The following is a 27,992-nucleotide window of genomic DNA, read 5'->3' on the forward strand; positions in this document are numbered from 1 at the left end:
GTAATAATTAATAAATATGGTTATGTTAACGGGCCTAAATAAAGCCCATTTATGATGGTCGTAAAACCTCCGAAATTCAGTTCCTGATAAACCCTAGAAGGAGATTCTGATTCGGAGAAATTGTCGAAGATCGAAATGGGAAATGAGACCAAGAGCAGCGGAGCTTCAAATTTGGGAGGAGGTTTTAGGGCAAAGATGGAGCACTATGTCTACAGTGGTGAAAAGAAGCACGTTTTGGCTGGGATCGGGATAATCACCATCATCTTCGGGATCCCTTGGTATCTAATGAATCAAGGTCGAGTTTTTTTTTATTTATTTTTTTTTGCCGCTTGTTTGAATATTACTTCTTTCTGTTTGGATTCTGAGACAAAATGCGAGAATTACGAGGAAAGTCCAGGTTTTTTTTAATTCATTTAAATGTTTCATTCTGATATCGATGTGGAAAATGATACGTGCAGTACTGATTGGATCTCATAAGCTAGCTTAGGAATCTACTCATAACAGTTTAAGCTTCAAACTTTAAACTTTGTTGCCAAATGGAATCAAGTGCCGGTTTTGATAGATTGACTGAACAAGTGGAGTATGAGAAAATTTAAAAATGAGTCGTAGTGTTTTTTCTTGTTAGGATCGTAGACTTGTATGATGATCACAATCCTACCGTGTTTCTCTGCTTTTTTTCACTCATGATCACGAATCAACAATCCTCCTAACACATCGATTCAATAGCACGCAGTGTTTGTTTTTATTACATCTCACTCAATGCTTTATGTAATCTGGTTATCTGAGGTGGTGTATTTTCCTTGGGTTATGTTTAGGCTAAACTGCTGTTAAAATCTGATTTCTTTCAGGATCAAAGCATCGTTCTCATCAAGATTACTTGGAAAAAGCTGATAAAGCTCGAAAAGCGCGACTCTCATCATCATCTTCATCCTCTGACAAGTAGTCATCTCCAATCTTTTTTCTCAGCTGCCCCACTTGGAAACCTTTCTAGTCAAGATACATGCCGTGAATGATGCATTCAGTGTTTTTTCATGTCCATAGAAACACATAACTCAGTAACGTCTGAACCAGTGTGGTTTTAGTTCAGATACGTATCATTCACTGTACTCAAGTTTCTATCAAATAAATGAAAGTTTTCTCAAATACAGATAATGTGAAGGTTGAGGAATTGCTGCGAGTTAAAGCTTCATTCTCATAATATTTCCTCTAAAACACTGTTTCCAATTAGTGAAGGTTACAGATGATTAATAAAAAGCAACAAAAACAGTTTTAGCAATCGTCTACTTGACGGGGTAGTTATGTCCTCACAGGGGCATGAGCCTTCTACGTTTGTAAAACCAGACGAATGCCAAGAATATAAGAAGACCACAGACTCCAGTAATGGTCAGAACCCATTTGAAAGCGCCTGGCTTTTCAAAAAAATCTATCTCGAAATTCATCCCAAAGATCCCGGCTACAACCCCGAAGATGGCTACAACAAATGTCGCAGTAGTTAGCAGCAGCTCAAACTGGATCAGCTGATTCCGCACGTTATCCTGCAAATCCCAGAAATTTTCAGCACACTCTTATTGTTTCTAAGCAGATAAACTAAGGTAAAAGTATGATCAAGACTCAAAAGGTATTACCAATTGAATGTTGATAAAATCCTCAGTATCGTCGATGTACTCCTTTAACTGAAGAGTAAAGAGAGTTGCAGAGGATTAAACCGCTTTTTTTAACTGCTGGTTGAATCAATGTAATGAATAAATATAACGGAGCGGTTTTAATGTTACCGAGGTAAGCTTGTTGAGAGTGCTATCGATAACAACAAAGTATGCTTCAAGCAACATCTCTAGCTCCTCTATATTCTCCGTTGCGTCTTCTGAGCTTCTTGCACTGTCATGCCGGCTCCTTGCGATGCTCAGGCTTTTCTCAAGTCTCCGGGAATCAGGAGGAGAAGAAACAGGAGAAACTGGTGCAGAAAGAGAAAGACCATCATTTGATCGGAAGCCGAGTAAGGACTGATCACCATATAAAGATCCTTCCATTCTCTTCTTCTTCTCGGTTAGATACATTTCTGCCATATCCCCATCATCGTCCATTAACTGTTCAATCTCATCCCGAACCTTCTGAACTCTTCTCGTCAATGCTACAAGTCTGCTCTTCAGTCTACGCACACGCTCCAAGTTTAAAGTGCTGATCTTTGAGGTAAGCTCATCCAATAACGGATATGCCTCGATCTCTAACTCTGAAGCCTACAAGGAGTAAAAGTCAAATCTATTCCCAATGCTAACATACCAAATTCAGTGAAATGACTGACCTGGGAATCAAGGAAGGTACAAGCAGCTTCGAGGGCAATTTCAAGAGCCCTAAACTCGAAAGGTAAATAATCAGGAGATGAGTTTTGAAACACATTGTCTAGACTTCTACTCCTCCTCCTGCTCAGTTCGAGACTGTCCTGATTCCAAACCTCACCTACAGCACTTGCCTTCAGTCTCTGCTGCAGCTCAACCACATAGCGAAGCACATAGTTATCAAGGGAATTCAAGAGCAAAACCTCATCCGCAGTAATAATACAACGGATCTGCTCTAAGTTTACAACAATGGCCTTCTCTCGGCCAAGGATAGTTGAGGGATACACAAACAAAGGATCAAGCAGGCGCAAATCACGTGCAGGTAAGTCGCATCTACGCATCATTGAGAACTTATCGACCTCAATGACCTGAGTATTGGCAAAAGTATCAACACGGATCCACGACTTAAGCCCTTGTCCACGCTTCTTCAGACCCAAAACATCAACTCCAAGGAGAGGTTGTCTCCCTGATGCAGAAGGGCGAGACCCTCCATCCCCTCTGAGGTTTATAGCTGAAGCAGGTCTTGGAGGAAGCAACCGCTCTTTGAGGTCAGACATTGTTGCTTTGCTACAAAAGAAAGTACAAGGATGAAATATAACAAGAATCTCTTCAATGTCTATTGCTCTATCAGACGCAGAATCAACAACGGAGATTCCACTAAACAACAACCAGGATATACAAAGGCTCAAAAGAAATACAGGAAGAAGCTTCAAACTTCCGGTTAAAGAAATCAAGACCGATATTCGTGTTCTTACTTTATCCTAGCCAACTGTAATCGGAAAACGAAGAACCAGCCTTAGAAATTGATCACAAATTATCAAAAATTTCGCACTAAGAAAACAAATCATACAACACTAAGGCGAGGATCAGAAAACGATTCAGAGTTGAAATTTCTCGGTCAAATCGGGGCTGCAAACGCCGAAAAGTCACGGAATCGGATTGGGACCCAGAACCAGATGGATCCTCTCGGAACCATAAAACAGAGAAAAGATCACCAAACCTAAAAAGGTCTCAAATTGTAGACCAGACTTCACACTTACTTGATGTTAATCGAGAGGAGGGTTGCCGATATGACTTCGTTGGATTCTCTTAAACTAATTTGCTTGAGTGAATGCGAAGGAGCAAAAGCAAGCACCTTTTGCCCTTGTGCACGAAAATTACATAACAGAGGCTTAAAACCGAAATACAAACCGATTATTAACTAATTTACTTTTGGTTTATAGACTCATATCTACCGGTTTAGCACTTAACTTCCATTAAACCACTCGAAAAGCACGGTAGATAATTAATTTTGTCCATTTAATAAGTAGGATTCAGAATTAATTAGTAAGTCTGGAATTGTTTTTAGCAACATTAAAAAAAATCTGGAATTGTTTTCAGATTGAGATGACAACGTGCAATTTAAAAAAGAGAGAGAGAGTGTGTGTGTCCGTGGAAAAGACAAGGGATGACGTAAGCCGATGAGAATCTAAAGATCCTCTACGACCCGAACCATTAGATCCTAACCCGGTAACTTTATCGACCGACCCGTTTCCAAAATTTCCTCTCACCACCTACCTTCCGAGGTTTCGCGGAATTTTTCTGCTAAGAAATTTCGATCCGTTGAAATCTGGTCCTGTAACGAGTTTCGATTAACAGATCTAAGTCGTTAATCACGTTCTGGACATTGAACAATTGAAATAATTGGTGGTCGATTACTCCTTGGACTTTGTTCTTAGGGTTCATCCTCAAGGTAATCAATTTCCCGTTTTTGTTTGTTTGTTTCATAACCTTTTATGTGTTTTGAGATTTCTATAATAAAATGATTAACTTGCGACGAATTATCAATCTTGGGATGATCTGATCACCCAAAATCGTAATGGAAATCTTTTTATGTTGTCGCATTACGTGTCTGCTGCATCGATGCGCCAAAAAAAACCCTTAATTTGTATGGATTTCTTAGACACAAAGTTGAAGTATTGCCTGATTTCTGATACACGTTTTTTCTGTGCGTAAAGGGTGTTTATGAGCTCTAAGAAGCTATGGGAATGGCGTCCATGAGCTCTGGTGGTGAAAGCTTTCGACTTTGCGTGTTTGACTTGAGGAGAGGCCAAAACGAAGGACATGAACTGGACAAGATCCTATTCTTCTATCCTCCTGATGTAACCTTCACCACGCAGCTATCGCTTATCGGGCTCAGCGAAGGGCTTATCACCTTTACGAGGTCAGATGCTGGAGATTTTTCTTCTCTTTCCAGATATTCGACCTCGTGGATTCAATGGTGTTTCTCTCTGTGGATCATCTTCACATGAATATTGAGGATCAGAAGTTACGTTTTGCATTGAAATTTTTTTTTTTGACGTGGTTAATGGAATCTAAATGCAGACTTTTCTCCCCGGAGGCAGCTTGCGAGGTAATAGAAGCAGAGAGACATTCCCATGTTTTCTATGAAGCCGAGCCCGATATATGGATGGTCATGGTACAGCATTATCCACTCTTTTTACTTGAATTGCACATTATTCATATGCATAAAGAAAACAAGAAAAATGGATACTAAATTTTTGGCAGGTTGTTGAGAAAAATAAGGAGATTGAAGCCACATGGAGGGTTGACGCATTGCGGAGAATGCTTAAAGAAGTGCACTCCCTCTTTGTTATGTTTCACGGATCAATTAGGGCATTGCTTGAAAAAGAACCAGCTGGAGGGCTTATCCGATCGCATCTGTATCCATTCATCACAGACTATCTAAATGGTAAACAACATCCACCAAATCTACAACATCAAATCCCTTTGTCATAGCACTTATCAAAGGGTTTTCCTCATTTTGGGGCAGATTTTATCGTTGGGAAGAAACTTCAGTTACCTTGCTTCCGTGATACTTTGAGAGAACGTGAAACAGTTCAAATGCTTACGTTAGCAAGGGATGCGGCACTTGAAGTTCAGGTCTGTTTTCAGAAAATCCATTTCGCAGTAAGACACTTATAACTGTTCACTATTGTGAGTTGTGACTAGTATTTTCTTAGATGTACAGTCTCTTGTCGGAGTGCTAGATTCATGTGCTGGGACCGTTCGATGCCACTCTGTGATTCTATTCCATGACCTACTGGTGTCAACAACTCTCTCACCTGTATGTTTTTTCAAATCCCTTAGTCGCAATATCCTAACCCAAGACCGTTGTGCCCATAAGATTCTTGATTTGCCATGGTATGTGTAGACTATATAGTCCACCAATACTTACAGTTATAATCTTTGGCACCTCTTCCTCGATTGTCAGGATGATACCGTCGACTTGTTTACATTCTCTGTCATGAGATTGACCACAACCGCGCTATCCTCTGGGACGAGGTCCTGGTCATATCTACGCAAAGGATCCAGTTTATCTCAAATCTCTTCTAGATCTACCTCAGCGCAACTTCTTGGTTCAAGTGATCCATTGCCTTCAGGAAATGGTAATGACGCCTGTCGTGTTGTTAGGCCATTACAACACGATAAATGGTCGAAAGGGAAGGACTCATTTCTTGTAACAGATATTTGGGGTAAAGATGCCACTCCGACAATCTGTTTACAGCAGACGCAAGAAAGAGTTTACCTTTTAGCTTATCAATACAAAAGTCTCACCTTGGTTCTCCTCGTGCCTAGCGCTGCCATTGTTAATGGAGAGCTAGACATCTCATTCGTGAAGCACCAAGTTACTGAAAACGTTAGCTCCTCCCTCTCTTTTGCTTCACTGTAAAAACTTTTCGGGCTTCATCTCTTATCATTGAAATGTGTTTTGGCAGGCATCTACGAAAATCTTGAAAGTTGAAGAGAAGATATCGAAAGGATGGGGCGGTGAAAACGCTTACCATGTAAGCGGTTACCGTTACTTGCTAGTTGATAATGACATGGAAGTTTCCAGAGCTTCTCCGCCGGGAAAGGTAGCAACTTTAGCAAAGGTAAAGATACAACTCCCAAAAATCATATACTGCGATCTCATGACCAAAAGTGTGTCAAAACTCACAAAAGTTTCTCTTCGTAGGAGTCTTTGCTTGCACTAAACAAGCTAAGGGAAACAGTGGATTCAGAAAAGAGCCGCTCGAGTCAAGAGAAAGACATGGAAATATGCATTCGAGCAAAGAACAACGCGTGGGCCATCGCTCGTCTAACCAGAGGTAAAGAGCTTTACATGGCTCTGGAGAAAGCAAGTGAAACTCTTCTTGATGCTACAGACTCTGTCCAAAGTTTCAGCAACAGGTAAATCCTTTTTGTTACAACTACTCCATGATTTGAGTTTTTCAACATAAGCAAAGGACAAGATGTTCATCTTTCTGAATCTCTTCAGGTACTGCAGCGGAGCGTTCTCCATGGATTAAATTCTGCAAACGAGAACTTGCAAAATAAATACTTTTTTGAAGTCTTTTGAGTCGTTTAGATTTCTTGTTTTGTTTTTTTATAATAGTATCTTTGAAAAAAAAAAATGGTTGAAAAGAAATGGATAGATTTTTGATTTAACAGAAATCATAGAAACTAGACCCTTAGACGGTTTCAAAAGGGTTTCAAAAGGTCAAACAAACTTTAAATCTAATTATTAATACTTCCATATTCACGAAAGCCTAAAAGCTTAAAGCGTGAATGTTGAGATTTACATTTTAAGTAACTTTCACGAGACAATTTCACATATTTACATTGTTCATTTAGTCTCTGCTGTTATTTATTATGTGCATTGGATCATTTCGAAATTTGTGAAATCTTCAAAGCTTCAAGCATAAGGATTAACGTGAGACGAGTAATCACGGATTCCTGCACCTTCCCACCCCATCCATTCCTCCCACGTGTCGCAATCTGGATCATTCATTCCGTTGAATCCGTCGTCAGAAACATCGAACGGCTCAAATTCTTCCGTTCCCTCCATCTGATTCTTTATTTGCTTCAACACAATCTACCAAAAACCAAAGGGAAAAGGAGATCAATTTTTACAACCAAACATCACATTGATTTTACTGAACAACAAAATTAGATGGTTTCATAATCACACACTTACATCGTAAGCTTCGTTGATTGTCTGAAACTGTACGCCACAATTGCTACCTCTACAAACATCAGGATGGTACTGCATACAAAACAAATCGATCAATTTCAGCAACCCAGAGAAAAAAAAATCGGTGAAAAATCGAATCTTTCTTTCGCAAGATAGAATTTAATGATCGATCAAGAAAAAAGTCAAAACCTTTTTGGCGAGTTGCCTGAAAGCTTTCTTGACTTCGTATTCGGATGAGTCGGGTCGGATCATAAGGGTCTTATACGGATCCATTACAGAAGATGAAGAACAAATGACTCCTGTCCTGCTCAGCATCTTCGTGTTCTTTCTTCTGCTGTTTTTTAATCGAAATGATGAAGAAGATGATGAGAACGACGATCCGGGTAAACCCGAGAAGCCGTTTCCTCCGATCGTTAAAGCAATAGTCATATTTTTTTCACTTTAGCGGTTATATGATTTCCCGGAAAACAAAAAGTGGACAAGTTTTTTTTTTGTGATTGAAGTAAATTTGAAGGTTCAATAATTGGATTTGTGGATTGGGGGATAGGGAGAGAGAGAGGCGGATTATATAGACAGAGGAACGGTGACTCATTTTTTTGTCATCTAAAAGTGTCCTTATCCATAACGCTACCGATTTCCAAGGCCAAATGGTTTTTTACTATTTCCTTTTTTCTAAAATAGATAAAACATTTATCTATTCCTACTTTTCCTTTTTCCTTTTTGTTATTATGGTTTAAAAAAAACAAAAAAACAAACAAATAAAGCAACCCAATCAAATGTGTTGGGGTCTAAATTCTGGTGTGTGGTTTAACAAAATGTGAAAGACAAGGGGAATGTTGGATAGGTTGGTACTTTACTACTTTTACATGGTATTTGTATTTAAAGATGTAATTAAGTACAGTTTTTTTTAATTAAGTACAGTTCAGCTTTCTTTACTGATATATTATGTTTTCGATTCTGTGGGTAGGTTCACAAAAATGACAAAACTAAGAGTACCCACAATCTATTTTATTCCTTCCTAAAATAATTGTTATTACGAGATTCGAAAAGCCTTTACACCATAGTAAAACTTTGATATATTCTATTTTCTTTTGGGTTCAATTGATGATGTTACTGACATTTTTTTAAAACGACTGATATTATTGCGTTCTTATCCGAAATAATATGAAGGACCAAAAAAATACAAGAAAGATTCCTTCACAATTTCACGATACAAAATATCTCATGATTCTCATCAAGACACGCAAACGAATTCCTATACATTTGTGGATAACAAATGCACCAAATTGTGAGGGAATCATTGTTCTTGAGCTAATTCACTCATAAATATATATGGCCTTAAATCTAAATCATCATTTTCACAATTAATTCAATTGATATTACATTTAATAGAAAGCTAGTGTATTTAGAACATGCTTTGCAGACGATTATCATCTGTTAGCTTCATACTGTGTGTCGTTCTAATCTTATGTATGAAAATCATTTCTAACTTTTATAATCAATAAAAACGTCTCCTTTAGAATTTAGACCATTAACCCAAAAAAAAAAAGTTTATCAGCTTAATTTATAGTTGATATGCAAGAACAGAACCAGATGCTCATTGAGTTCTCATATAAATTCAAGTTGAATCACCAAAACAAGATGTGAACCATGTGAAAATTTGAAGAATTTTGGTAGAGATAACAAGCAAAACAACCACCACTCAAGCTCTTCTTCTTCGCTTCCTCTTCTCTCTGTCACTTTCATCCGAACTAGAAGAAGACGAAGAATCCGACTCAGAATCAGACTCGGAACCAGAACCAGAACTATCAGATCCAGACGATGATCCAGATTCTGATTCCACAACTTGCTTCTGTTGTTGCATGATGAGGCGTGGCATGTTCTTCAGGTACTCTCTGAGACTCTCTGTGATACCTCCAAGACCAATGGAAGTAAAGAAGTTGATTGCAAACCTCGTGTTCTTTGGATTATCTTTAGGGAAGATGGACTCGAGTGATTCCTGCATTATTGGATCCTGAAGCCTCTCGTTAAGTAGCCTAATCCCCAAGTGTTCTGACAATTCCTGCAATCAATGCAAAGTAGTAACCACATCAACACAACAGTCTCAAAAACAAAATTCCCTAGCAGAGTCCTCATTGTGCAGTAACATATCCATCCTTTCAGATGGCTGACTACGTAATCATATGAAACAAGGAATTAATCAATCACATGACCCATCTCCAATCAGACCGATGAGCTAAATAGCTCTGAAATGGGTAAAATGAGTTTCACGGAATGTGTTGTTGATCAAAGTTACCTGAAAAAGGATCTTGATAAAGATACGAGATGAGGAAGTTGTGTCCTCCTCGGTTAACCGAATGTAGGCAAGGACATGCCACGGAAGTGCATCTGTTCCCAATAAATGGGCGAAGAACTTGGCCACATTACGCAACTTGTTCGTCTCGAGACGATGGATCATGGAATACTGCTGAACAAAACATTTCTCAAAATTCTCTTGATGAATTTTGTTGATCATACAGAAACGCTGACCCAACAATCCGTAGTAGCGCAGATATGTTCTCTCCTGGGAGCAACATTCCAGGAGCATTATGCATAGTTCCATCTGCAACATGGAGTTGGATAAGAATGTTATAAACCTTGTGTACTTCCAGCAAATCACAAACTTTTAAGATGGACTGAATAAAATATCAAACACTAAAGCAGAAAAAAACGGAAAGCAGCAAAACACATAATCAGAGTTTGGAAAGAATTACCTCTTGACCAGGTTCAAGTTTAATTTTAAGTAACTTGTGACCTGCTTCCTCAAAATCAACGCTGGACATTATGGTCAGGTATATTGTCCTCCTTAGATTAACAAGATTAGTCTCTGTCTCGTCTCTTATTCTCATTTGTTCTTCATCTTCTTCATCAGAACCATCTTCCTCCTCATCATTATCCTCTGAACTAGCATCAGAGCCATCTTCATCCTCGGACTCCTCTTCACCAAGTAACTCTTTCTTCAGCGCCTCGTACTTCTTTTCGTTCTCAAGGAAGTCAGGATCAGGTTTGAAAACATCTGCAAACATAAAAATGAGGGAGAATTTTCAAAATTAAGAGCTGTCTCACTAAAGTAACCTGTCTCTCTAGAACCATGGGGTAAACATTAAATAGCAAGCTTACCGAGAGAGGTTTCAGGATTTATTTCATCGTCAAGAGAAACATCATGCGAATATTTTTCTTCCACGAGATCTAGCTCAGGACGAACAGCCGGATGTCCCTGAGAGCAAATCATTCACAAAATTTCATGAGCATTAAGCTATTTGTGAAAACAAAGCATGGTACTATCATCTATGCTACAGCCCATAATAAGAGAATATAATTCAAACAAGTTCGGTCTTAAGTATATTTACCTGAAATTTCGCTTTCCTAATAGCAAAGAGCCCTTCAATCAAATACTGAACTCTCTTATCTATCTCTCCCTCGTGCAGTATACCACGAAACCGCTCAAAAATCCCTGTATTAACAATTGGAAGAGCTTAGGACGCAAAATAAAAAGGAAGACGCATGGCAATATATAACACGTAACACATGAAAAAACGGTTTAATGCGTGAAGTGAATCGCTTAGATACACAACCAGATTTCAGCGTTATCCTTTAACAAGAGATGAACTAGATTATTATCAAAGCAGCATATGTCAATAATCATTGACTTGTGAAATAATTTGATGGTTTAGGTGAAAATACAAGCTAACTAATGTTTCTCAATATAACAAACCAGAATTTCACCAAAAGAAAGAGAGGTTGAAAGGATTTTTACCATGCAATCCTTTTGGTGTAACATCTTGAAGCATCGCACCACACTCCGTCACGAATCCAACAGCCACCTCGACACTGTCATCAGTCGGGTCTTGCAGAAGTATAGTGACTAATTCAAGGGCAATGATCTCCTGAGCGACTTGCTGGTTTACTAGATGTGCTATAAATTTTACGGCAGCGAGCAATTGAGGCTGGCAAAACAAAAATGAAACACACAAATGTATAAATCAAACACACAAAAATGAAACACACAAATAGAAATCAAAATGCTTGACAAGACTGGCAGATTGGAAAAGCTGAAAAGACAAACCTTGTCATTACGCTTATACGCTCTCTTCAGCTGCAAAACGACCCTTTTCAATAGAAGTTCAGCAACTTCGGGGAATTTGGCGTTAATAACAGCTACTAAAGCTGCAAAGACATCAGTGAAACCAGGAGATGCCATTTGAGACTTCATACATGACCGGCAGAAAAGTCCCCTTCCTCTGATGAGATTTTCCGCAAACAGTTCAGGGATTATGTTCTTGATGTTGCTTGCGTTGACCTTATTCACCAGCCCATTAATACTTTTACGGAGAGCGTCCCATGTAAGACGTTGATATTCTACACTGCTCTTGTCTTCCACCTCCTTCATCATGCGTGCTAGCTTGAACGGAGGAATATAAACTCCACCAGTTTTTCCCAATGCCATAGCATTGTTATCAGATGGATTGAGTTCTGGCAACTTGGGCTTTACAACTTCACTCTTCTCTTCCCTTTTCCTGCTGTCTTCCTTTCTCAACTTGTCTCTTTGGCTATTATCATATCTATCACTGTGTCTCCTCTCCTTTTCATCTCTAGCTCCATCATCCCTCCGATGCCTATCCTTCCTTTCAACATCCCTCCGCCGGTTCCCGTTCTCGTGCTCATCAGACCAGTCTCTCTCCCTCCGATCCCTTTTTAAAAGACCTTCATCAGTCCTCTTTTTTCCACTTCTCTCGCTCTTTATCTCACCTTCCTCATCGTCATCAGCTGCTTCATAATCTCTACGTTTCCTCTCGCTTTCTTGCCTACCTCTCCTGCTCTTCTGCCTATCATATTCTTCATCAGAAGGTTTATCAGCTATGACTCTGCTACCCCTATGACCCCTCTCTCTATCATGCTTCTCCACGTCTTTAGGGCTTCTCTTCCTTCTTCTCCTATCGTAATCATCCTCAGCCTCTTCGGTTTCCTTTTTATTCCCCTTCAAATCATCGTCTTCATCGTCCAAGCCTCTACGACCCTTTCGTCCATCTTCGGTTTCCTTTGAAAGATGCTTGTCACCTTCTTCATCAGAAGAAGTGCCTGCTCGAACTCTATCCTTACTTCTTCCTATGCTTACCCTCCTCTCACCACCAGCATCATCATCTACTTCCATTTTTTTCCGTCTATCTCTTTCCTGATCGTCGTCAGAACCCGAATCTACTTCTCTTCGATCCTTTCTAGACCGCCTAGCTGATTCCTCATCAGAAGAGGTATCAGCTCTCACCGTATCTCCACGGCTTCTCTCTCTTCCTCTCCCGTCTCGCTTCGACTTTCGATCATCCCCGTCTGCAACACCCCCAATCTCGAGATCTCTTCGCGAGCTCTTGTGGTCATCATCGTCAGAAACCCTAACCCGACGACCAGCCTCTTCCGTCTCCATCCTCGACCGTCTACCCTCTGGGCTTCTCTCTCTTCGTCTTCTATCTCTCCTTCTCACTCTCTCCTCTTCCTCGGATGAACTATCGTGCCTACCCATGGATGCAAAATTCTCAGCTAAGAAAACACCCGACCCAAAAGCGAATTACAGATGAATGAAGAGCCTTTCTCGATTGCCTTCGCGGATACAAACGCGCTCACAAAGCGCAGTATCACAGAAAACCCTAGCCTATCCAAACCCTACTCAAAATTATCGCCGAGATCTGAATCGCCGAGCAAGAGAGATAATAGACTGAGAAAGAAAAGAAAAAAAACGGCACAATATGTGTTACTACGCCGCTCTTTAAGCCGGCATGATTTCCTATTATTGATTCCCAAAACGGCACAATGTGTCTACTGTGTAACAATAACTATTCTTAATATAGTCAAAAGTATATTTTATTACAAGTGGGACAATATGCACAATGTATATCTAATTTTTTTCATAAAACGTACAATATATATCTGATTTTTTCATAAAATGACATAATATGTATTTGATTCTTTCATAAAACGGTACAATGTGTGTATCAGTAGCTATCTTTAATATAGCCAAGACTATATTTTATTTTAAGTGGGACAATATGCACAATGTGTCAATGTGTATATGATTCTTTAATAAAATTGCACAATGTGTATCTGATTCTTTCATAAAACAGCATAATCTGTATTTGATTCTTTCATAAAACGGCATAATTTTAGGAGGCATTTTTTAGTTTAATATTTTATTGTTAAACCTTTTATTAATATTTATGTGTTACGCTAGCCGCTCTTGCCGGCATGATATCCTGTTATTGGTTCCCAAAACGGCACAATGTGCGTTTTGGCATGTTTACTGTGTATCAATGGGTCCCACAGAAGAAAACGATAAGACAACTGTTGACGACTTCTAATTTCAAAGCTCAAAAAAGAAACAAAACCAAAAAAAAAAAACATTTCACAAGTCTGAAGAACAAAGCAAAAGCCTTTCGAAGTCGTAACCGAAACGCCAAATCATTACCGTTCAACTGAAATCCAACGGAGAGGGGATTTTTGATCCCTTGTACGTTATCTTCTTTCTCTTCTTCTTCAACTTCTCTTTCTCCAAATCGTGTATCGGTTTAATTTCTAGGGAAAAATTTCAGATTAAATGGAGAAAGGAGTTGGATTTGAGGGAGAGGATTCGAAAAAGAAGAAGACAATTAGTGATGGATTTGTCGGCGGTTTTTTCCCTGTCTCTACCACCAAGATCGCGTGGAAATCAAGGAAAAGATCAGGTTCCTCTCTCTCTCTTCTCTGTTTCTTGTTTTATCAGATTTTGTAGCTGTCCCTTCACTTGTTTCGGTCTGAAAGATTTGGGCTTAAAGCAGAAACTTATCAATTGTTTTAGCCATGCATGAAAATTAGCTCTCTGTGAACTGTTTCCTTATAGTCTCTGTTCAGAGATCTGGACAGGTAAGCTTTAGTAGTCCTCGTCTCTCTGTCTTAAGCTTGGAAAATCAAAAGGCTATGGCTTTAATTGTGGTCTGATCCGATATGATATACGTGCGTTTGCAACTCTAAGCGTAAACAACTTCGATTGCAGCATCGGTGAACCCAGACAAGGCACCGGAAGCTTTTATGGAGATCACACCAGAGAAGAATGAGACAACAATGATGGAAAGCGAGAAAGTTGGGGAACCAATAGCCACAACTCCTGTCCTGTCTGAGAAAAGAAAAGCTCTGTTTGAGCCACTCGAACCGATTACAAACTTGAATGGAAAGCGACCAACAGCGGCTGATTCATTGTTGCCACCTCCAGATTTCGAGTCTGCAAACTACCCGAAAGGCTGGTTGATCGGTAAGAAGAGGAAGCTGGTGAATGTTGATGTAGTCGAGAGCATGCGGAGAATCGCTGTCCAAGAAATGAACAGAAAGGTAAAACAAACAACACATGACGCAGTTTTTTTTTCTTTTTGTTGTTGGAACTTTTGATTTAGGGATTTGAACAGGACCGAGAGATAGATGGGTTAAACGAGCAGCTAGAAGAGGATTCACGTTGCTTGGAGCACTTGCAACTTCAGCTGCTACAAGAGAGAAGCAAGAGAACAGAGATCGAGAGAGAGAACACAATGTTGAAAGAGCAGGTCGATATGCTTGTGAACATGATACAACAAGAAGAAGAAGAAGGAGCAGAAGAACCCTAGCTAGTTTTCATCACATGTCCTGTCGACGGTCTACCTATAATAGTAGCTCTGTTCTGTTTGTTTATTCTTTTGTCCGTAAGAAGGAAGAAAGAGAGAAGCTTTATCACCATGTATTATCTGGTTAAGCTACAGTTGTTTTCTCCTGTTAGAAGAAATAAGAATCAAGAAAATTAAATATTTTAAGTTGAGTTCTCCTGCAAGATTTCAACCTGGCATTTATCGATGATCTTCAGTGATTTTCTTAGGAGGACGAAGAGCTGTTTGGGGGTGTGTCTGGATCTAGAAAGTTGCCTCAGCAGGAGATTAAGAGGCAAAAGATACAAAATTTCAGATATGAGATATGATCATATATAGAAAAAGAGATGTTTTGTGTATATTACTAAAGTTGTGTTAAAGTGTTTCCTTCTCCTATGAATAAATGAAATCTACGGACCACGAATTTCGAGTGTCCATATTAGCTTTTGCAAAACAAACCTGCACGAACACGAAAGAGATTGCTTCAGATTTACATGCCCAAACTTTCCATCCCAGCCACAGCTTCTTTTCTGATTTATTGAAAACTCACTATAACACATAGTTAAAAACGACACCAAGAGAAAGCTTGAGTTGTGGAATCAAACTTTTATTTTTTATTAATATCACAGATCCATTATTCAATGACGGTCATGGTTTTGTTCTTGGTAATGACTACTACATTACAGACATTGTCAGGCCAGTAAAATTTCATTCTTCTTTCTGATGGAAAACACGGAGTTGACTAAGATTACCATTGAGGGTCGCGTGATATATCCTTTTGTCTCCAAGTCCCAAATCCGATAGAATCAAGTTACCCTGCAAGCAACAGGAGAAACGCAGAGGCAAGAGTGAGTAAACGATGATAACACACAAGCAAAAACTATATACATGTCTCTAGTTTTACTGAGGTTAAAAGAAGCAAATACCTCGGTGGCCATTAATCTCCGTACATTGCTAGCATAGAGTTTGGGATCATCTTTCTCTTCTTGTGACGGGTAGTATACAGGTAACCGTATCACCTCCAAGTGATTTACGAATTGGCAGAGAAGGAAAACAATGTGGCGTGCCTGGAAAACAAGAAACGGTGATTTGTTTTTAAAGAGAAAACTTTCTAAGAAAACTTGTAGCGAGTTTGTTAAAAAGAAATACTCACACCGGATATTGTATCCCATGCCACACTGAAACGCTCGTATGGGTACTTTAAAATAACCGGAAGAACAGGAGTTCCAGCCAAAAATGCACCTGTCTTGAATGTAAGTAAATAGTCTCCATTGGTAGTTGTTCCTTCTGCAGTGAGATCAAAACAAAAGTTTTTAAGGAATCAATGATGCTTTCGGTCAATGAATTAATTAAAGGAGCAATACTGAACCTGGAAAAAGCATAATAGTTGGAGCAGATTTATTCCGATGAGCTTCTCGAACTCTTTCATTTACTGTGCCTGTAAAGAAAAGAAAGAAAAAAATATAATATGAAAGACTATGTCGAGCAGCATTAGAGATTAAGTGAGAATTTAGCTAGTAAATTTTCTAAATGTGGTGGATAACACAGAGTGCTGAAGAAAGGAAGTAAAATAACCAGACAAGCATACACTAGCTAAAGATTTTTTGGTGCTTGGAAAGCTGAAAAGAAATTTCTCTAGTAAAAATCACATACCAGATACACCCTTGAAATCAGGCGATTTTGCTTCTCGCTGAACATAGACGCAACCAAGGCATTTGCTGTCATAAAAAGACAACAAAATATCACCAAGTTTGAGATGATCGAAGGAAATTTTGAAATTGTGATGAGCTACAAAGATTGTCACATGAGCTTAGATAAGTCATTCACAACTAACCTGATGAGGCCAACAAGGGGAAGCCTACCCACTGATCTCTTCAGCAGCAAAAATCATGGAGGGAGCACACACAAATAAATGTTATGTAATTGTCATTGCCAGAAAAAGATATATAAAATTGTGAACTTCAGAAAGTAATTTAACAGAACTACCATATAGCATAAAACTATCAACTAACCTTGGCAACAAAACTTGGGAAAGAAGCAGACATATGATACAAAATGTCCAGGTACGAAACGTGATTGGAAATGATGGCTCCAGGTCGTTCAGGTTCCTTCTCCAAGGTTTCGCCTTTCTGGTCAATCTATATAGCAAATGGCAGAACGAATTTAGAAATAGAAAAGAAACAAAAGCCGAGCCATCAGTGGGAACAGAGACATTGGTTCAATTTCAGCAAAAAAGAGGTCCCAGATAAGGACCAACCTAATAAATTGTACAACAACCAAACTTCTTCTTTGAGCCAAAACTGTCGTACAGTCTACAATCCTACCCAATTAATGGCCTCCAAAATATATCTATCCTTCTAACAACAAAAGCCTGAAGCTTTAAGGTTCCTTATAACTCGCTTACAAGTTCCTTAGGAAAACATAGCTATAGCTTGTACCTCTGCAGAAGTAGTTTTAGAACTGGCTGAATCTTCATCTGGACGGGTCTCGTGAATCCAATAAAACCCAAAAACGAAAAGCAAAACCCTAGAGAGAAACCTCCCACAGCGCACGATAACAGTTCTTCTCCATCCTCCCATGTGAGCATAATCTTCCTGAAAAACCACTCCACCTTCTTCTTCCTCTTCCTCTGCTCCACGATACGGAGCCGAGAACAGCGTAAACACCCGACATATCAAGTAATACAGAAGCAAGATGGTCATCGCCAGAAGAAACCGCACTGGAACTAGCGTCACCATTGCCACCGCCAGCTTAATTTTCTCCGTGACCGGAAAAGGACCCAAACCCATCGTTCCGTACCAATCCGTCCTCGCGTAAGGCGCGAACTTTTTGTCAAGCTCTTCAATGGCGGCTGCGACATCGGATTCTGACTTGAGCAAAGGCCGCTCCTCTTTGCTCGACGGTGGATTCGAATTCATATCCTTGAGCTCCGATTCCATTATTCGTTTCTCACCTAACCTAAAAATCTAATCTTTTGTTTGTTTGTTTGTTTTGTTTCGTTTTTTTTTTTTTAATGAAAGAGGTTTTTTGGGGAATCACACAAGGAAGAGTGTTCTTGTGATCGTGGATCTGAGGAAAAGTGTCATCCTTTTCCTCTCGTCGTCTCTAGATTTCCCGTGAAGATTTCAGCATTCGCGCACACGTAGATGCTCGCCGTAAAAGGTAAACATGAAACGAAAACAAGAGCTATGATTGGCTGTAACGACGTGCATGTTAATGTTATATACGCTCATCTATATTAACCGTTAGATGGATACTCTGAACAAAAACGGACCACGACTGTTGTTTCATGTTTGTTAAGAAAAACAAGCTGAAAATATTTCCAGATAATGTCAATGAGATTTTCCTTTTATTTCTCCCATCTAAATTTGAGTTTAGCAGTTTGTAGATGTCTTCTCTTCTTCAAATTCCTAATATATAGAGCAATCTTTATCCGGATTGATGCAACAATAATATATACGACGATCGAGAAGCCCTCAAAATTATGTATCCGCGTTTTATGATTAGGATATCTGCACTAACGTACGTTACTCTTTTTATTTCAATATAAGCTGATCAGTATAGTTTTTCTATTAGGTTACAACTAGACCTTCAAATCAAATTATTTAAGGTTCCCAGACAAGTTTTTAAAAAACAACGCATGCTAATTATTATGTTTAATTTAATAAATCCATTGATCTGTGATTTACTTATCCGAGGACAAGTTATTTATTTAAAACTTTAACCTATGAGACTTAGGTACAATAAAACAGAACTATACGATACCCATAAATCATCACATTTACATAACCATGCATGGAGAATGAAATAAGACTATAAGAGAGATGAATTCGGTTTTAATTCGGACCAAATCGATGCCCTCTAGGCAGTGCCGGATCTAGAGACAGCCTGATGAAACATTCGTTTATAGCCCCTAAAATTTTTCTTCGGTTATTTATGAATTTTTCGGCCCCCAAAATCACAAAAGAAAAAAATTTGTTCTTAAATTGTTTATAACCCCTAAATTCTCAGTTCCGGCCCTGCCTCTAGGACTTTGCTAATTACTATTCACTATTCACACTTCAGTGGCAAACACATAGCAACGCGAATCATGTATCAGCTTGTCCTACTTACGATAAAACCGTACGGAATCACAAGGCGTTTCTCCTTTACTTCAATAACAAGATTAATCATTTTTTATCTTCTTTATAAATAAAGTTTTTATATAATTTTATCGAGAAAAGAGATTTGGACATTAACAATCAAGTTGCTTAGTTATAATTTAAATTCTCCAGAGTCCAAGACATAAGGATAGCTATTCAACCTCCATCAATAGTTACTACTTACTACCACCATAATTTTTATATGTATAATTAAATATATACTGAAATCTTGTATTTTGTGAATGGGAGATTAAAAAATACTAATATGTGTAATTGGATTTACTAAAGTCTTGTGAAAATGGTCAGGCGCGGTAAAACAATTCGAGACAGTATCAATAAGAATTACCATCAAATACCTCAGCTTATTGTTTTTCTCAAGACAAAACCTAAAAAAACATAAGTGGAAGTTGCAGCAATTAGATTCCCTTTCCCTGTGAAGTTGAGTAGTCTTTTCTCCAAGTGTATATTATGATAAAAACAACGCACATAATATTCAAATATATTGTGTCATTGTCTTTTCTTTTGCTAATTTCACCTTAATTAGTTAGGTGTAATATCAATCATGAAACAATGTTTTTCTTTTTGTCAACCATATGAAACAATATCATTGAGACCGGCTTATTTGGGTGAGCGAGTGGTGCGACCTGAGTTGAGTTGAACTTTTTTTAATCTACTTTTTTTGTACAAATTATGTATTAATATATATGATAGATGTATATGTATTTTTCCATGACCATTTATAAAAAGTTACAGAAAACAATATTTTTGAAAACTTTTGTTTTGAAAAATGTCACAAAAAATCAAAATAAGAGTAAATTAAGGTTGGAAACAAATTTTTTTTGCTAATAACTCGAAATAATCTTGGACTCATACTGAATGTAACATTGTATTGTGTAGAAGAATATGGCATTGTCTATAAGATTATGTTGTAACATTAAGCCAAAGAACTTTGTTATATCCTAAATGTGTTAATTACAACTATAGTGGCTAGAGGAAGGTAAAAACAATAATATTGAGATTTGAAATCCTCTACTTCCACTAGCAGCCAACACTATAAGAACCAATAGAAGTAGTATCACCATCTACACACTGAATTTGTTTTTTAACTAAACAAAATTTTATCCCAAAAACATTGTAAATTTTGTTATAATTAGGTGATAAACTTGCAGTAATTCACGTGAATCCCCAATAATTTTCTCATGCACAGAGTGGGGTCCTTTATTTTTCTTTGCCACTTCTCGCCAGCCCTTCCTCTTTTGTTCTCTTCACTACCTCCAAATTTCCCAAGAATCTCTCTATTTCTCCTTCTCTCTCTTCTCTCTCACCTCTTATTTTCCCTCTGCAAAGAGAATCCTCCTTACGAAAATGTCGAAGAAAGCAGCTTTTCTGCAACTGAATCTTTCACTTGCTCCTTTCCTTCTTGTTCTTATTTCTCTTCTTCTGTCGCGTGTTACTGTTCATAGCGCCGACGAGAAGAAGATTCTTAGTCTGCACAACAACATTTGGTCTCCGAGGAAATCAAACGAAGCTTCGAGTTCATGTTTTTCTCACAATCTCGGTGAGTTTTTTATTTCTTTCCATCAAACGTTCACCAACCGTAGGGAAAGTCAGAAAGATGTATAGACACTGTTTCTTTGCTTTAGTTTGATATTAACGGCGTGATTTATGGTTAGATTAGCAAAAGCCTCAAAATTTGTTTAAACACTTTTAAAGTCATTACCTTTGCATTACTTTTTGGCTCCCTTTTCCTTGAATTGGTATTAGTGATAGTTGTTTTTCTAAAGCTTTACAATTTTTTTTTTATGGAATCTTGAGATTCTTTTCTCCATGGGAGAAAATTCATCTACCACAATACTGTTTGTATCTTTTGCGTGTAAACTCTGTTTTCAAATTGATAGTGTTCGTATACTCTGTTTTCTATATCCTCCTGTGATTCTTTACTCTGTTTTGGTTAGTTATTTATTGCATCTGTTGATCTTTATTAAAACTGATGATTATTATTTTTTTTTTTTTAAACTTAGCAAAAGGAAGAGAATCCACTACATTGGAGATGCAACATAGGGAAGTATGCTCAGGAAAGACTATAGATTGGGGTAAGAAGCTGAGAAGAGCCTTAGTTCTTGATAATCTTCGAGTCCAATCACTTCAACTCAGGATAAAAGCCATGAGTTCAAGCACCACAGAATCCATTTTGGAAACTCAAATTCCACTAGCCTCAGGAATAAAACTTCAGACTCTGAATTATATTGTCACAGTTGAATTAGGAGGGAAAAACATGAGTTTGATCGTTGACACTGGAAGTGACTTGACTTGGGTCCAATGCCAACCTTGCAAGTCCTGTTACAACCAACAAGGTCCTTTGTATGACCCATCAGTCTCATCTTCTTACAAGACAGTTTTCTGCAACTCATCCACTTGTCAGGATCTTGTAGCAACTAACGGCAACTCTGGCCTCTGTGGAGGCAACAATGGTGTCGAAAAGACAAGTTGTGACTACGTTGTCAGCTACGGAGATGGTTCATACACTCGAGGAGACTTGGGCAGTGAAAATATCCAAATGGGCGACACGAAAGTCGAAAACTTTGTCTTTGGTTGTGGCCGAAACAACAAAGGTCTGTTTGGAGGAACTTCTGGTTTAATGGGTTTGGGAAGAAGCTCATTGTCTTTAGTCTCCCAAACTATGAAAATTTTCAACGGAGTTTTCTCATACTGTTTACCTTCTCTCGAGGATGGAGCTTCTGGTTCATTGTCTTTCGGTGACGATTCCTCTGCTTACAAGAATATAACTTCAGTTTCCTACACTCCGTTAGTTCAAAACCCTCAGCTTCGTTCCTTTTACATTCTGAATCTCACCGGTGCTAGCATTGGTGGCGTGGAGCTGGAAAGTTCAAGCTTTGGTAGAGGCATTCTAATCGATTCAGGAACGGTTATCACGAGATTGCCACCTTCCATTTATAAAGCTGTGAAGACAGAGTTTCTGAAACAGTTTTCTGGGTTTCCTTCAGCGCCTGCTTATTCAATCTTGGACACTTGCTTTAACCTCACGAGCTATGAAGACATAAGCATTCCCACTATCAAAATGATCTTCCAAGGTAACGCTGAGCTCGAAGTGGATGTTACTGGTGTGTTCTACTTTGTCAAGCCCGACGCATCTCTAGTGTGCTTGGCTTTGGCAAGTCTGTCATATGAAAACGAAGTCGGTATCATCGGAAATTACCAACAAAAAAACCAGAGAATAGTATATGATACCAAACAAGAGAAGCTTGGTATTGCAGGAGAAAACTGCAGAATCTGAAGATCATTTGTATCATGAAAGCCAATCATCTCTTTTGGCAAGGCAAAGCCAATTTCTCCAAGTACTCTTATATATATATGTGTGTGTATCTGTATCAATACAGCAGCAGTAGCTTACGAGAAATTGTAAGAAAGAAATATTTGATGACCTTCTGCGAGGAAGGAAAATTATCTAAACCAGACGAACAAACAATGAACAGAGAGAAAACCTCAGAGAAACATAATTGATTCAACTTAAGCTTCATTACTTATCAGAGCAGTCATCTCTATCTTCTCGGTTTCGATCACAGCTTCGCTTCTTCTGTTCATTAACATCTCAGCCGGAAGAATGGTTGCGTTGGGATCAACATTTGGTATCAAAAAGACCATTCCAATAGGAACTACCCTCAGTAAACTCCTAATCACAATAACCAACCAGAGATTATCAAACCGAGTACGTGTAACTTTCAAGGAATGAAGTAATACTCCTCCGCCCCATGAAGACAACAGGTGTCCTACATGTTCAATCGACATGAGCAAAGCAAAGAAAGTGCCTTCCATACCGGCAGGACAGAGCTTGGAACTGAGAACAAGGAGCGGTAGCCACTTGATTCTACTGATCATATGTGAAACAAACTCGTCAACCACAATGAAGAAGTAATCAGGAACACCGAGCTTCAGATTTAAGCGCAGCACCAGGATCAAATCCAGAAATCCTGACAGGAAAGATAGGGAAAGTGCCCATAAGACAACACTCCGGAAAGGGAAGTTCTTCAGAAAGTTCTGATAAAGAAGTATGCCGACAAGAGAGCCAATTGCACCAAACGACAGAATGGATCCAACTGCTTCCTACGGAACAGAAAAGAAACTACATTAAGCCGAAAACATTACAGAGAGTTCCCAAATGTTTTAAGTACGGGCATGGAGGGATCTTCTAATGGTAAAAGCACCTTTGAAAAGGAAGGACCATCCTTTGCATCTGTGTACCAATAGAACATGCCTTCGTGAATATGCAAGCTCACTGCAGCTGACAAGAGCATGAACAAGCATGGCCGCCACACCTGACCATATTGAAAGGTTTTCCATATTGCGCTTCCAGCATCCAGAAGCCTCCCATTCACCTGAAAGCAGAGTTTACTCGATGGCATACTTGTTTACAGAATATGATTGGGCCAAAGGGTAGCGAAAAACATACATGCTTGAGACCTAAAGTGCGAGAAGGAGATTCTTTCAGAACCATCCCAGTCACAACAACCAATCCTGAAGTCAAACCGAGTAAACCATACACACGCTGCCAAGAAGAGAAACACGTGTATATCAGAGGCAACGATTAACATATAGATTATCTAAATTGCAAGGAGATGTTTAAAGAGCCAACCTTGGACCCAAACAAATGCACCAAAACGCCGCTAAGGGAGAAACCAAGCAAGGATCCAATTGAGGAACTCAGGCCACACAAACTTTGCATATCCGCAGCAAGAGTAGGATGGCTTATGCTACATTGTGTTACACAAGCATCAATGGTTACATCAGCTATAGCAATTCCAGCACTTGCTGCCACAAGACAGGACAAAGCCAGTGCAAGATGCAGATTGGTGTGCAGCCATAACACCAGCATGGAGATCATAGCAAGAACACCTATAATCAAGAAGAAAAAAGATGAGACATTTTTCATCATCATTATATAAGAAGCAACCAAAGAAGGTAACTTTATTTTTCCTCTTAGTGAAATTACCGGCGAGTATGAAATAGGGTCGCCTCCTGTAGCCGAAAAGAGGGACAACATCAGTGAACAATCCCCAGAGGGGTTTAATGATCCAAGGAATCTGAATCAAACCAACATAAACCTGTGCTTGAGAGGGTTGAACAATCTGTTCGTCTTTCAGGTAGTACTGCGTGCTGACTTTGCTGAGGCCTTTACCAAGCCCTTGGCTAACGCCATAGACGATAATCACGCCAAAGAAGAAGCTCCAGTGAAACTCTTCAATGAGCATTCTTAGCCACCGTAGAGGCCGCTTCATCACCAGATCTAAGATTCCTTCTTGGTAACTTAGCCTCAATCGTACTAGGCTTCCTCGGATCAGTTCGCCATTGATACGAACAAGGGATCTGTCTACATAGGGTAGTGTAATTACTTATGATGAATCTGAGATATTTCTTAAAATCGATAGTTCACGCACACGAAAAGTCTTGGGATTTTGACACTCATTTGCATCTGAACAATCGAAATCGTACATTGTCCCGATCGATATACTTCGAATCCGTTGACGGCGTTCAAGTGTCTTCCCGTTAGTTGACTGTTGTATATAATAACCAAATAATAATTATTAGTATATTTTAGATAGAAAAGGGGAAAAGGAAAAGGTTGTCGAAACAAACAAAGGTTAATTAAATAAAATAATCAATTCTCAATAATAAAAAATATATCTATATACATATTTGATAATTAAGCTATTAACACTATTAATTAATGTTTTTTGGGCAATTTTATCTCCAGTAGCGGAAAAATAGTCAATTACAATCTTTTTTCTACATATATATTTTGTATTCCAAATATTTTTTTTTTGCATATCTCACATACTGTTAATCGTTTTAAGTATATATTAGTACAAAAAAATATTAATTTTATTTCATATCTAACATGATTTTAATTTGGAAAAACAAACTCATTTTTTTCTATATGTTAATAATGACACTAATAGTATAGAAAGTGTATTTTTAATCAATAATATAACAGATTTATTTTTAAAAAAATTAAAGACATATTTACCAACTTATAATAATAGACTATTTATACAAAAAAAAATCATACTATATGTCTTTAATTTTCGTATTGGTGTTAATTAAAAGGGTTAAAATGTATTGATATATATATATTATAATATAAAAAATATATCAAGTTCAGATTTTTTTTGGTTATTAACTTAATTAATTAATAATTTGTTTGATGGTCATTACTGCAATTTCCCAACAAAAAAAATTATAAATAAAAAAAGAAGAAGATATTACTTTGAACCGAATCAGACTCTTGAAAACTCGGAGTGAATCTTCCGTGTCCCACAGCAATCGAGCAAATATGGAGAGATCATCATTATCATCATCTGATCAGGTAACTCTTGATTGGATCAGCAACGAGTTTGAGTGAAATTGTGGAGTCTTAGATGGAATGTTTCTTTTGGATTTGTCTGATCTCTGATTCGAAATTTTGACTTGTGTCAATGCCGATGGCATGAAATATATCCAACATTTAAACTCTTTTGGAGCTATGCCTATTTTGTATATGTATTTGTTTGGTTCAAGACTTCAAGTTACATGTTCATCGAATTTTTGGTAAAACTCTGTGTTTTTTTTTTTGGCTGAAAGAGCCTCTTTTTAATAAACTTATATATTCTCTTTTTGATATTATTTGTCCTTATTTTATTTTTTTTTAAAGAGTGTAAATTAATTAAATCTGCATGATACAGAACCTATTTGTTTATTTGTTTGCGTATATATTAATGGTACATCTTCTGATTAGGTTAAAGAGGTTGATTGGATCAGCAAACTCCCTGACGATGTATTGCTCATGATATTGTCGAGACTTTCCACACAAGAAGCGATAAGGACGAGTCTTGTGTCCAAAAGATGGGAAGACGTGTGGAAGCACATATCTCATCTAGTCTTGGACATGTCAAGGATTATCAATTGCAAAGAGCCGCTTGATGGTTCCAATCGAGTTGCTACATTGATGACTAAGGTTGGTGTTTTTTTTTTTCTGTTCTAATTATCCACATCGATCTTAATATTATAAAAAATGGGTCATCAAATTCTTTGTTGGACGTGTCTCAAAAAGGTTATAAACAATCACCGTGGACATCTAGAGAGCTGCGAAATCCACCATTACTCATACCAAAGTGTAAATGGAATGCTCAATACTTGGATTCAAGCACTGACCAGCGTGAAACACACCAAAGTTCTCACACTTGAACACCACTTTACACACCCTTCTTGTCGATTGGATATGGATGGAAGGAAAGTCAGCGGATATCTTGACGACATTTCCCCAAACGTCTTCTCCCATCCAAGCCTTAAGTCACTCTCACTACATTCATACATTCTCAAAAGCTCATATCCCTTGAGCTACTGCCCGAATCTCAAAACCCTCAAACTCTTATGTATTGTGGCCTCCGATGTTGGAGTCTTTAACAGAGTACTCGCATCTTGCCCTTCTCTCGAGGTGCTCGTATTAAATATTAGTTGCTCAAAGAAAATTGGGGGTCCTTTAAAGATTGAGAACAGCAAATTAAAGCTCCTGGAAGTGATGTGTTCCATAAAAATTGATGGCATTAGAGTGTCAGTAGCTAGTCTAGATATCCTCGCCATCTATAGGAACTCTCTCAGGAGAGATGAATTTTCCCTCACGGCCCCCAAACTCCAGTTTAACAGAAACTTTTGGGTTGCAGGGAGATTCTTCCGTCACATCAGCTACAACATATCAGAGGTACATACTAGACAAAGGAACTATATATATAAATTATGGTATTTGATATGTTGAGGTTTTGACATTGTCTCCATGAATCATGCATTTTAGGAGAAAATTGTGCATGAAGAATTTGTCAACTTGTTTGGAGAGTTGGCATGGACTGCATCCTTGTCGGTGAGTGTTGATTTAATGAATCTGACACAAGTTGAGAGGTTACGACAAGTCTTGCGTTTATGGAATACTCATCAAATGTTAGAGCTCGAGATCTTATTTAAGGTATGTACATTCATTCACGTTTAATTAATTAATTAAAAAGTTGAAGACTGATCATGACCTAAAACATTGTTGTACTGGTCATGTGCAGAATAACGATGCTCCTAGGAAAGAAGGTGAGTCTTGTTCGCAGAAGAAGTTGTGGGAGGAGAATAATAACAACGATCCGTTCCCCAATGCTGAATTCCGCGTGAGCACTGTGTGGATGCATAACTTCAGCGGCTCAGAAGAGGAGTTTGCCTTTGCGTCATGTTTGATTAGGCAAGGTACTGTGCTAAACAATATGATGATCAAGTCAACCTCATTTCCCGCCACGAAGAAGTTAAAGATAGAAGCGGCAGTGGCCAAGCTACAGGCACTTCAAACAACAGAAGATCAATGGGACCTTGTCATCACATGTTTCTAGCTTAGGTTCAAGTCTAATTTGAAGATTATTAGTTTTAATGTGCGTTTTATATCTTTATATTATTATTTAGGTAGATATTTACATAAATAAACTTTTGTTTATAAGATATTATAAAATATTTTACATAAAATAATATTTAATTATAAGATATTCTATAAATAAAATTTTACTTATAAAATATTATATAAATAAACTTTACAAATATAGAAAGCTTAATTAAATATTATTTTCCATAAGAGAGTAAAATATAGAGCTCACAGATTTGTTTTGAATATATAGATATAAATCAAAAATCTATTTAGTTTTTTATTTATTAAAATATTAAATTATATTTTATTATTTTAAATAATAATCAATCTATTTATATGAAAAAATCTATTTAAATATTTGCAATATTTTTTATTTGTATTTCCGTAATTAATTAGTATTATTTT

The 27,992-nt window shown here is 38.0% G+C and overlaps 10 protein-coding genes across 13 annotated transcripts; 5 read left to right on the forward strand and 5 right to left on the reverse strand.

The window, feature by feature from the left end:
- Positions 1–51: 51 nt before the first annotated feature.
- On the forward strand, positions 52–1,143 carry LOC18008531. Its single transcript, XM_006389782.2, has 2 exons — positions 52–295; positions 849–1,143. The coding sequence occupies exons 1-2, from the start codon at positions 136–138 to the stop codon at positions 941–943; spliced, it is 255 nt and encodes an 84-aa protein (XP_006389844.1). The 5' UTR covers positions 52–135; the 3' UTR covers positions 944–1,143.
- A 29-nt stretch (positions 1,144–1,172) lies between these two features.
- LOC18008310 (magnesium transporter MRS2-10) lies at positions 1,173–3,473 on the reverse strand. Of its 2 annotated transcripts, none has more exons than XM_006389783.2 (5): positions 3,374–3,473; positions 2,300–2,900; positions 1,773–2,234; positions 1,626–1,673; positions 1,173–1,535 (listed from the first exon to the last, which is right to left on the reverse strand). In XM_006389783.2, exons 2-5 carry the CDS (start codon positions 2,888–2,890, stop codon positions 1,305–1,307), a joined length of 1,332 nt encoding a protein of 443 aa, XP_006389845.1. In that variant the 5' UTR covers positions 2,891–2,900; positions 3,374–3,473; the 3' UTR covers positions 1,173–1,304. The 2 variants fall into 2 exon arrangements, with proteins under 2 accessions (XP_006389845.1, XP_024009260.1); XM_024153492.1 differs by lacking the exon at positions 3,374–3,473 and adding an exon at positions 3,089–3,349.
- Positions 3,474–3,852: 379 nt separating this feature from the next.
- On the forward strand, positions 3,853–6,944 carry LOC18008688 (vacuolar fusion protein CCZ1 homolog B). Its single transcript, XM_006389784.2, has 10 exons — positions 3,853–4,065; positions 4,331–4,536; positions 4,698–4,791; positions 4,881–5,064; positions 5,146–5,255; positions 5,344–5,439; positions 5,587–6,012; positions 6,092–6,247; positions 6,331–6,545; positions 6,634–6,944. Exons 2-10 carry the CDS (start codon positions 4,355–4,357, stop codon positions 6,662–6,664), a joined length of 1,494 nt encoding a protein of 497 aa, XP_006389846.1. The 5' UTR covers positions 3,853–4,065; positions 4,331–4,354; the 3' UTR covers positions 6,665–6,944.
- On the reverse strand, positions 6,768–7,880 carry LOC18008538 (chaperone protein dnaJ 8, chloroplastic). The gene is made up of 3 exons (XM_006389785.2): positions 7,519–7,880; positions 7,333–7,401; positions 6,768–7,230 (listed from the first exon to the last, which is right to left on the reverse strand). Exons 1-3 carry the CDS (start codon positions 7,756–7,758, stop codon positions 7,051–7,053), a joined length of 489 nt encoding a protein of 162 aa, XP_006389847.1. The 5' UTR covers positions 7,759–7,880; the 3' UTR covers positions 6,768–7,050.
- Positions 7,881–8,868: 988 nt separating this feature from the next.
- On the reverse strand, positions 8,869–13,083 carry LOC18008335 (pre-mRNA-splicing factor CWC22 homolog). Its single transcript, XM_006389786.2, has 7 exons — positions 11,435–13,083; positions 11,126–11,315; positions 10,719–10,822; positions 10,489–10,585; positions 10,083–10,384; positions 9,626–9,931; positions 8,869–9,391 (listed from the first exon to the last, which is right to left on the reverse strand). Exons 1-7 carry the CDS (start codon positions 12,881–12,883, stop codon positions 9,032–9,034), a joined length of 2,808 nt encoding a protein of 935 aa, XP_006389848.1. The 5' UTR covers positions 12,884–13,083; the 3' UTR covers positions 8,869–9,031.
- A 636-nt stretch (positions 13,084–13,719) lies between these two features.
- LOC18008706 (protein HEADING DATE REPRESSOR 1) lies at positions 13,720–15,170 on the forward strand. Of its 2 annotated transcripts, XM_006389788.2 has the most exons (4): positions 13,720–13,864; positions 13,947–14,078; positions 14,387–14,718; positions 14,793–15,170. In XM_006389788.2, exons 2-4 carry the CDS (start codon positions 13,952–13,954, stop codon positions 14,985–14,987), a joined length of 654 nt encoding a protein of 217 aa, XP_006389850.1. In that variant the 5' UTR covers positions 13,720–13,864; positions 13,947–13,951; the 3' UTR covers positions 14,988–15,170. The 2 variants fall into 2 exon arrangements, with proteins under 2 accessions (XP_006389850.1, XP_006389849.1); XM_006389787.2 differs by having other exon boundaries at positions 13,759–14,078.
- A 169-nt stretch (positions 15,171–15,339) lies between these two features.
- Positions 15,340–18,130, reverse strand: LOC18008346 (lysophospholipid acyltransferase LPEAT1). 2 transcript variants are annotated; one of them, XM_006389789.2, is made up of 9 exons: positions 17,441–18,130; positions 17,015–17,140; positions 16,837–16,874; positions 16,656–16,720; positions 16,372–16,440; positions 16,156–16,289; positions 15,929–16,069; positions 15,755–15,818; positions 15,340–15,461 (listed from the first exon to the last, which is right to left on the reverse strand). In XM_006389789.2, exons 1-9 carry the CDS (start codon positions 17,939–17,941, stop codon positions 15,442–15,444), a joined length of 1,158 nt encoding a protein of 385 aa, XP_006389851.1. In that variant the 5' UTR covers positions 17,942–18,130; the 3' UTR covers positions 15,340–15,441. The 2 variants fall into 2 exon arrangements, with proteins under 2 accessions (XP_006389851.1, XP_006389853.1); XM_006389791.2 differs by lacking the exon at positions 15,340–15,461 and having other exon boundaries at positions 15,600–15,818.
- A 2,325-nt stretch (positions 18,131–20,455) lies between these two features.
- On the forward strand, positions 20,456–22,515 carry LOC18008582 (aspartyl protease family protein At5g10770). The gene is made up of 2 exons (XM_006389792.2): positions 20,456–20,702; positions 21,166–22,515. Exons 1-2 carry the CDS (start codon positions 20,510–20,512, stop codon positions 22,437–22,439), a joined length of 1,467 nt encoding a protein of 488 aa, XP_006389854.1. The 5' UTR covers positions 20,456–20,509; the 3' UTR covers positions 22,440–22,515.
- On the reverse strand, positions 22,468–24,655 carry LOC18008353 (probable folate-biopterin transporter 3). The gene is made up of 5 exons (XM_024155446.1): positions 24,153–24,655; positions 23,796–24,055; positions 23,613–23,708; positions 23,368–23,538; positions 22,468–23,266 (listed from the first exon to the last, which is right to left on the reverse strand). Exons 1-5 carry the CDS (start codon positions 24,436–24,438, stop codon positions 22,673–22,675), a joined length of 1,407 nt encoding a protein of 468 aa, XP_024011214.1. The 5' UTR covers positions 24,439–24,655; the 3' UTR covers positions 22,468–22,672.
- LOC18008550 (F-box protein At1g80960) lies at positions 24,558–27,558 on the forward strand. Its single transcript, XM_006389794.2, has 6 exons — positions 24,558–24,648; positions 25,414–25,526; positions 25,935–26,153; positions 26,250–26,897; positions 26,988–27,155; positions 27,244–27,558. The coding sequence occupies exons 1-6, from the start codon at positions 24,558–24,560 to the stop codon at positions 27,556–27,558; spliced, it is 1,554 nt and encodes a 517-aa protein (XP_006389856.2).
- The last annotated feature ends 434 nt before the right edge of the window (positions 27,559–27,992 follow it).

The sequence above is a fragment of the Eutrema salsugineum genome, unplaced genomic scaffold, assembly GCF_000478725.1.
Source record: "Eutrema salsugineum unplaced genomic scaffold, Eutsalg1_0 scaffold_9, whole genome shotgun sequence".
In the NCBI taxonomy this organism is placed as follows: Eukaryota; Viridiplantae; Streptophyta; class Magnoliopsida; order Brassicales; family Brassicaceae; genus Eutrema; species Eutrema salsugineum.

What these genes read in the sequence shown, in the direction of transcription:
- LOC18008531 (XM_006389782.2), top strand. Translation starts at nt 136, where the DNA reads ATGGGAAATGAGACCAAGAGCAGCGGAGCTTCAAATTTGGGAGGAGGT. An exon ending in TTGGTATCTAATGAATCAAG is followed by an intron (nt 296 to 848) that starts GTCGAGTTTTTT and finishes GATTTCTTTCAG; the next exon opens with GATCAAAGCATCGTTCTCAT.
- LOC18008310 (XM_006389783.2), bottom strand. Translation starts at nt 2,890, where the DNA reads ATGTCTGACCTCAAAGAGCGGTTGCTTCCTCCAAGACCTGCTTCAGCT. An exon ending in CTCTCAACAAGCTTACCTCG is followed by an intron (nt 1,674 to 1,772) that starts GTAACATTAAAA and finishes TTTACTCTTCAG; the next exon opens with TTAAAGGAGTACATCGACGA. An exon ending in ATTTTATCAACATTCAATTG is followed by an intron (nt 1,536 to 1,625) that starts GTAATACCTTTT and finishes TGGGATTTGCAG; the next exon opens with GATAACGTGCGGAATCAGCT.
- LOC18008688 (XM_006389784.2), top strand. Translation starts at nt 4,355, where the DNA reads ATGGGAATGGCGTCCATGAGCTCTGGTGGTGAAAGCTTTCGACTTTGC. An exon ending in GGGCTTATCACCTTTACGAG is followed by an intron (nt 4,537 to 4,697) that starts GTCAGATGCTGG and finishes ATCTAAATGCAG; the next exon opens with ACTTTTCTCCCCGGAGGCAG. An exon ending in CCGATATATGGATGGTCATG is followed by an intron (nt 4,792 to 4,880) that starts GTACAGCATTAT and finishes AATTTTTGGCAG; the next exon opens with GTTGTTGAGAAAAATAAGGA.
- LOC18008538 (XM_006389785.2), bottom strand. Translation starts at nt 7,758, where the DNA reads ATGACTATTGCTTTAACGATCGGAGGAAACGGCTTCTCGGGTTTACCC. An exon ending in TCAGGCAACTCGCCAAAAAG is followed by an intron (nt 7,402 to 7,518) that starts GTTTTGACTTTT and finishes TTTTGTATGCAG; the next exon opens with TACCATCCTGATGTTTGTAG. An exon ending in CAATCAACGAAGCTTACGAT is followed by an intron (nt 7,231 to 7,332) that starts GTAAGTGTGTGA and finishes GGTTTTTGGTAG; the next exon opens with ATTGTGTTGAAGCAAATAAA.
- LOC18008335 (XM_006389786.2), bottom strand. Translation starts at nt 12,883, where the DNA reads ATGGGTAGGCACGATAGTTCATCCGAGGAAGAGGAGAGAGTGAGAAGG. An exon ending in AAATCCTGAAACCTCTCTCG is followed by an intron (nt 10,385 to 10,488) that starts GTAAGCTTGCTA and finishes TTATGTTTGCAG; the next exon opens with ATGTTTTCAAACCTGATCCT. An exon ending in TTATCAAGATCCTTTTTCAG is followed by an intron (nt 9,392 to 9,625) that starts GTAACTTTGATC and finishes CATTGATTGCAG; the next exon opens with GAATTGTCAGAACACTTGGG.
- LOC18008706 (XM_006389788.2), top strand. Translation starts at nt 13,952, where the DNA reads ATGGAGAAAGGAGTTGGATTTGAGGGAGAGGATTCGAAAAAGAAGAAG. An exon ending in GAAATCAAGGAAAAGATCAG is followed by an intron (nt 14,079 to 14,386) that starts GTTCCTCTCTCT and finishes CTTCGATTGCAG; the next exon opens with CATCGGTGAACCCAGACAAG. An exon ending in TCCAAGAAATGAACAGAAAG is followed by an intron (nt 14,719 to 14,792) that starts GTAAAACAAACA and finishes GGATTTGAACAG; the next exon opens with GACCGAGAGATAGATGGGTT.
- LOC18008346 (XM_006389791.2), bottom strand. Translation starts at nt 17,941, where the DNA reads ATGGAATCGGAGCTCAAGGATATGAATTCGAATCCACCGTCGAGCAAA. An exon ending in TGATTTCAAGGGTGTATCTG is followed by an intron (nt 16,441 to 16,655) that starts GTATGTGATTTT and finishes TTTTCTTTACAG; the next exon opens with GCACAGTAAATGAAAGAGTT. An exon ending in CATGGGATACAATATCCGGT is followed by an intron (nt 16,070 to 16,155) that starts GTGAGTATTTCT and finishes CTTGTTTTCCAG; the next exon opens with GCACGCCACATTGTTTTCCT.
- LOC18008582 (XM_006389792.2), top strand. Translation starts at nt 20,510, where the DNA reads ATGTCGAAGAAAGCAGCTTTTCTGCAACTGAATCTTTCACTTGCTCCT. An exon ending in ATGTTTTTCTCACAATCTCG is followed by an intron (nt 20,703 to 21,165) that starts GTGAGTTTTTTA and finishes TTTTAAACTTAG; the next exon opens with CAAAAGGAAGAGAATCCACT.
- LOC18008353 (XM_024155446.1), bottom strand. Translation starts at nt 24,438, where the DNA reads ATGAAGCGGCCTCTACGGTGGCTAAGAATGCTCATTGAAGAGTTTCAC. An exon ending in GCACTTTAGGTCTCAAGCAT is followed by an intron (nt 23,539 to 23,612) that starts GTATGTTTTTCG and finishes CTCTGCTTTCAG; the next exon opens with GTGAATGGGAGGCTTCTGGA. An exon ending in ATGGTCCTTCCTTTTCAAAG is followed by an intron (nt 23,267 to 23,367) that starts GTGCTTTTACCA and finishes TCTGTTCCGTAG; the next exon opens with GAAGCAGTTGGATCCATTCT.
- LOC18008550 (XM_006389794.2), top strand. Translation starts at nt 24,558, where the DNA reads ATGAATCTGAGATATTTCTTAAAATCGATAGTTCACGCACACGAAAAG. An exon ending in GCATCTGAACAATCGAAATC is followed by an intron (nt 24,649 to 25,413) that starts GTACATTGTCCC and finishes AAATAAAAAAAG; the next exon opens with AAGAAGATATTACTTTGAAC. An exon ending in TTGCTACATTGATGACTAAG is followed by an intron (nt 26,154 to 26,249) that starts GTTGGTGTTTTT and finishes TGTCTCAAAAAG; the next exon opens with GTTATAAACAATCACCGTGG.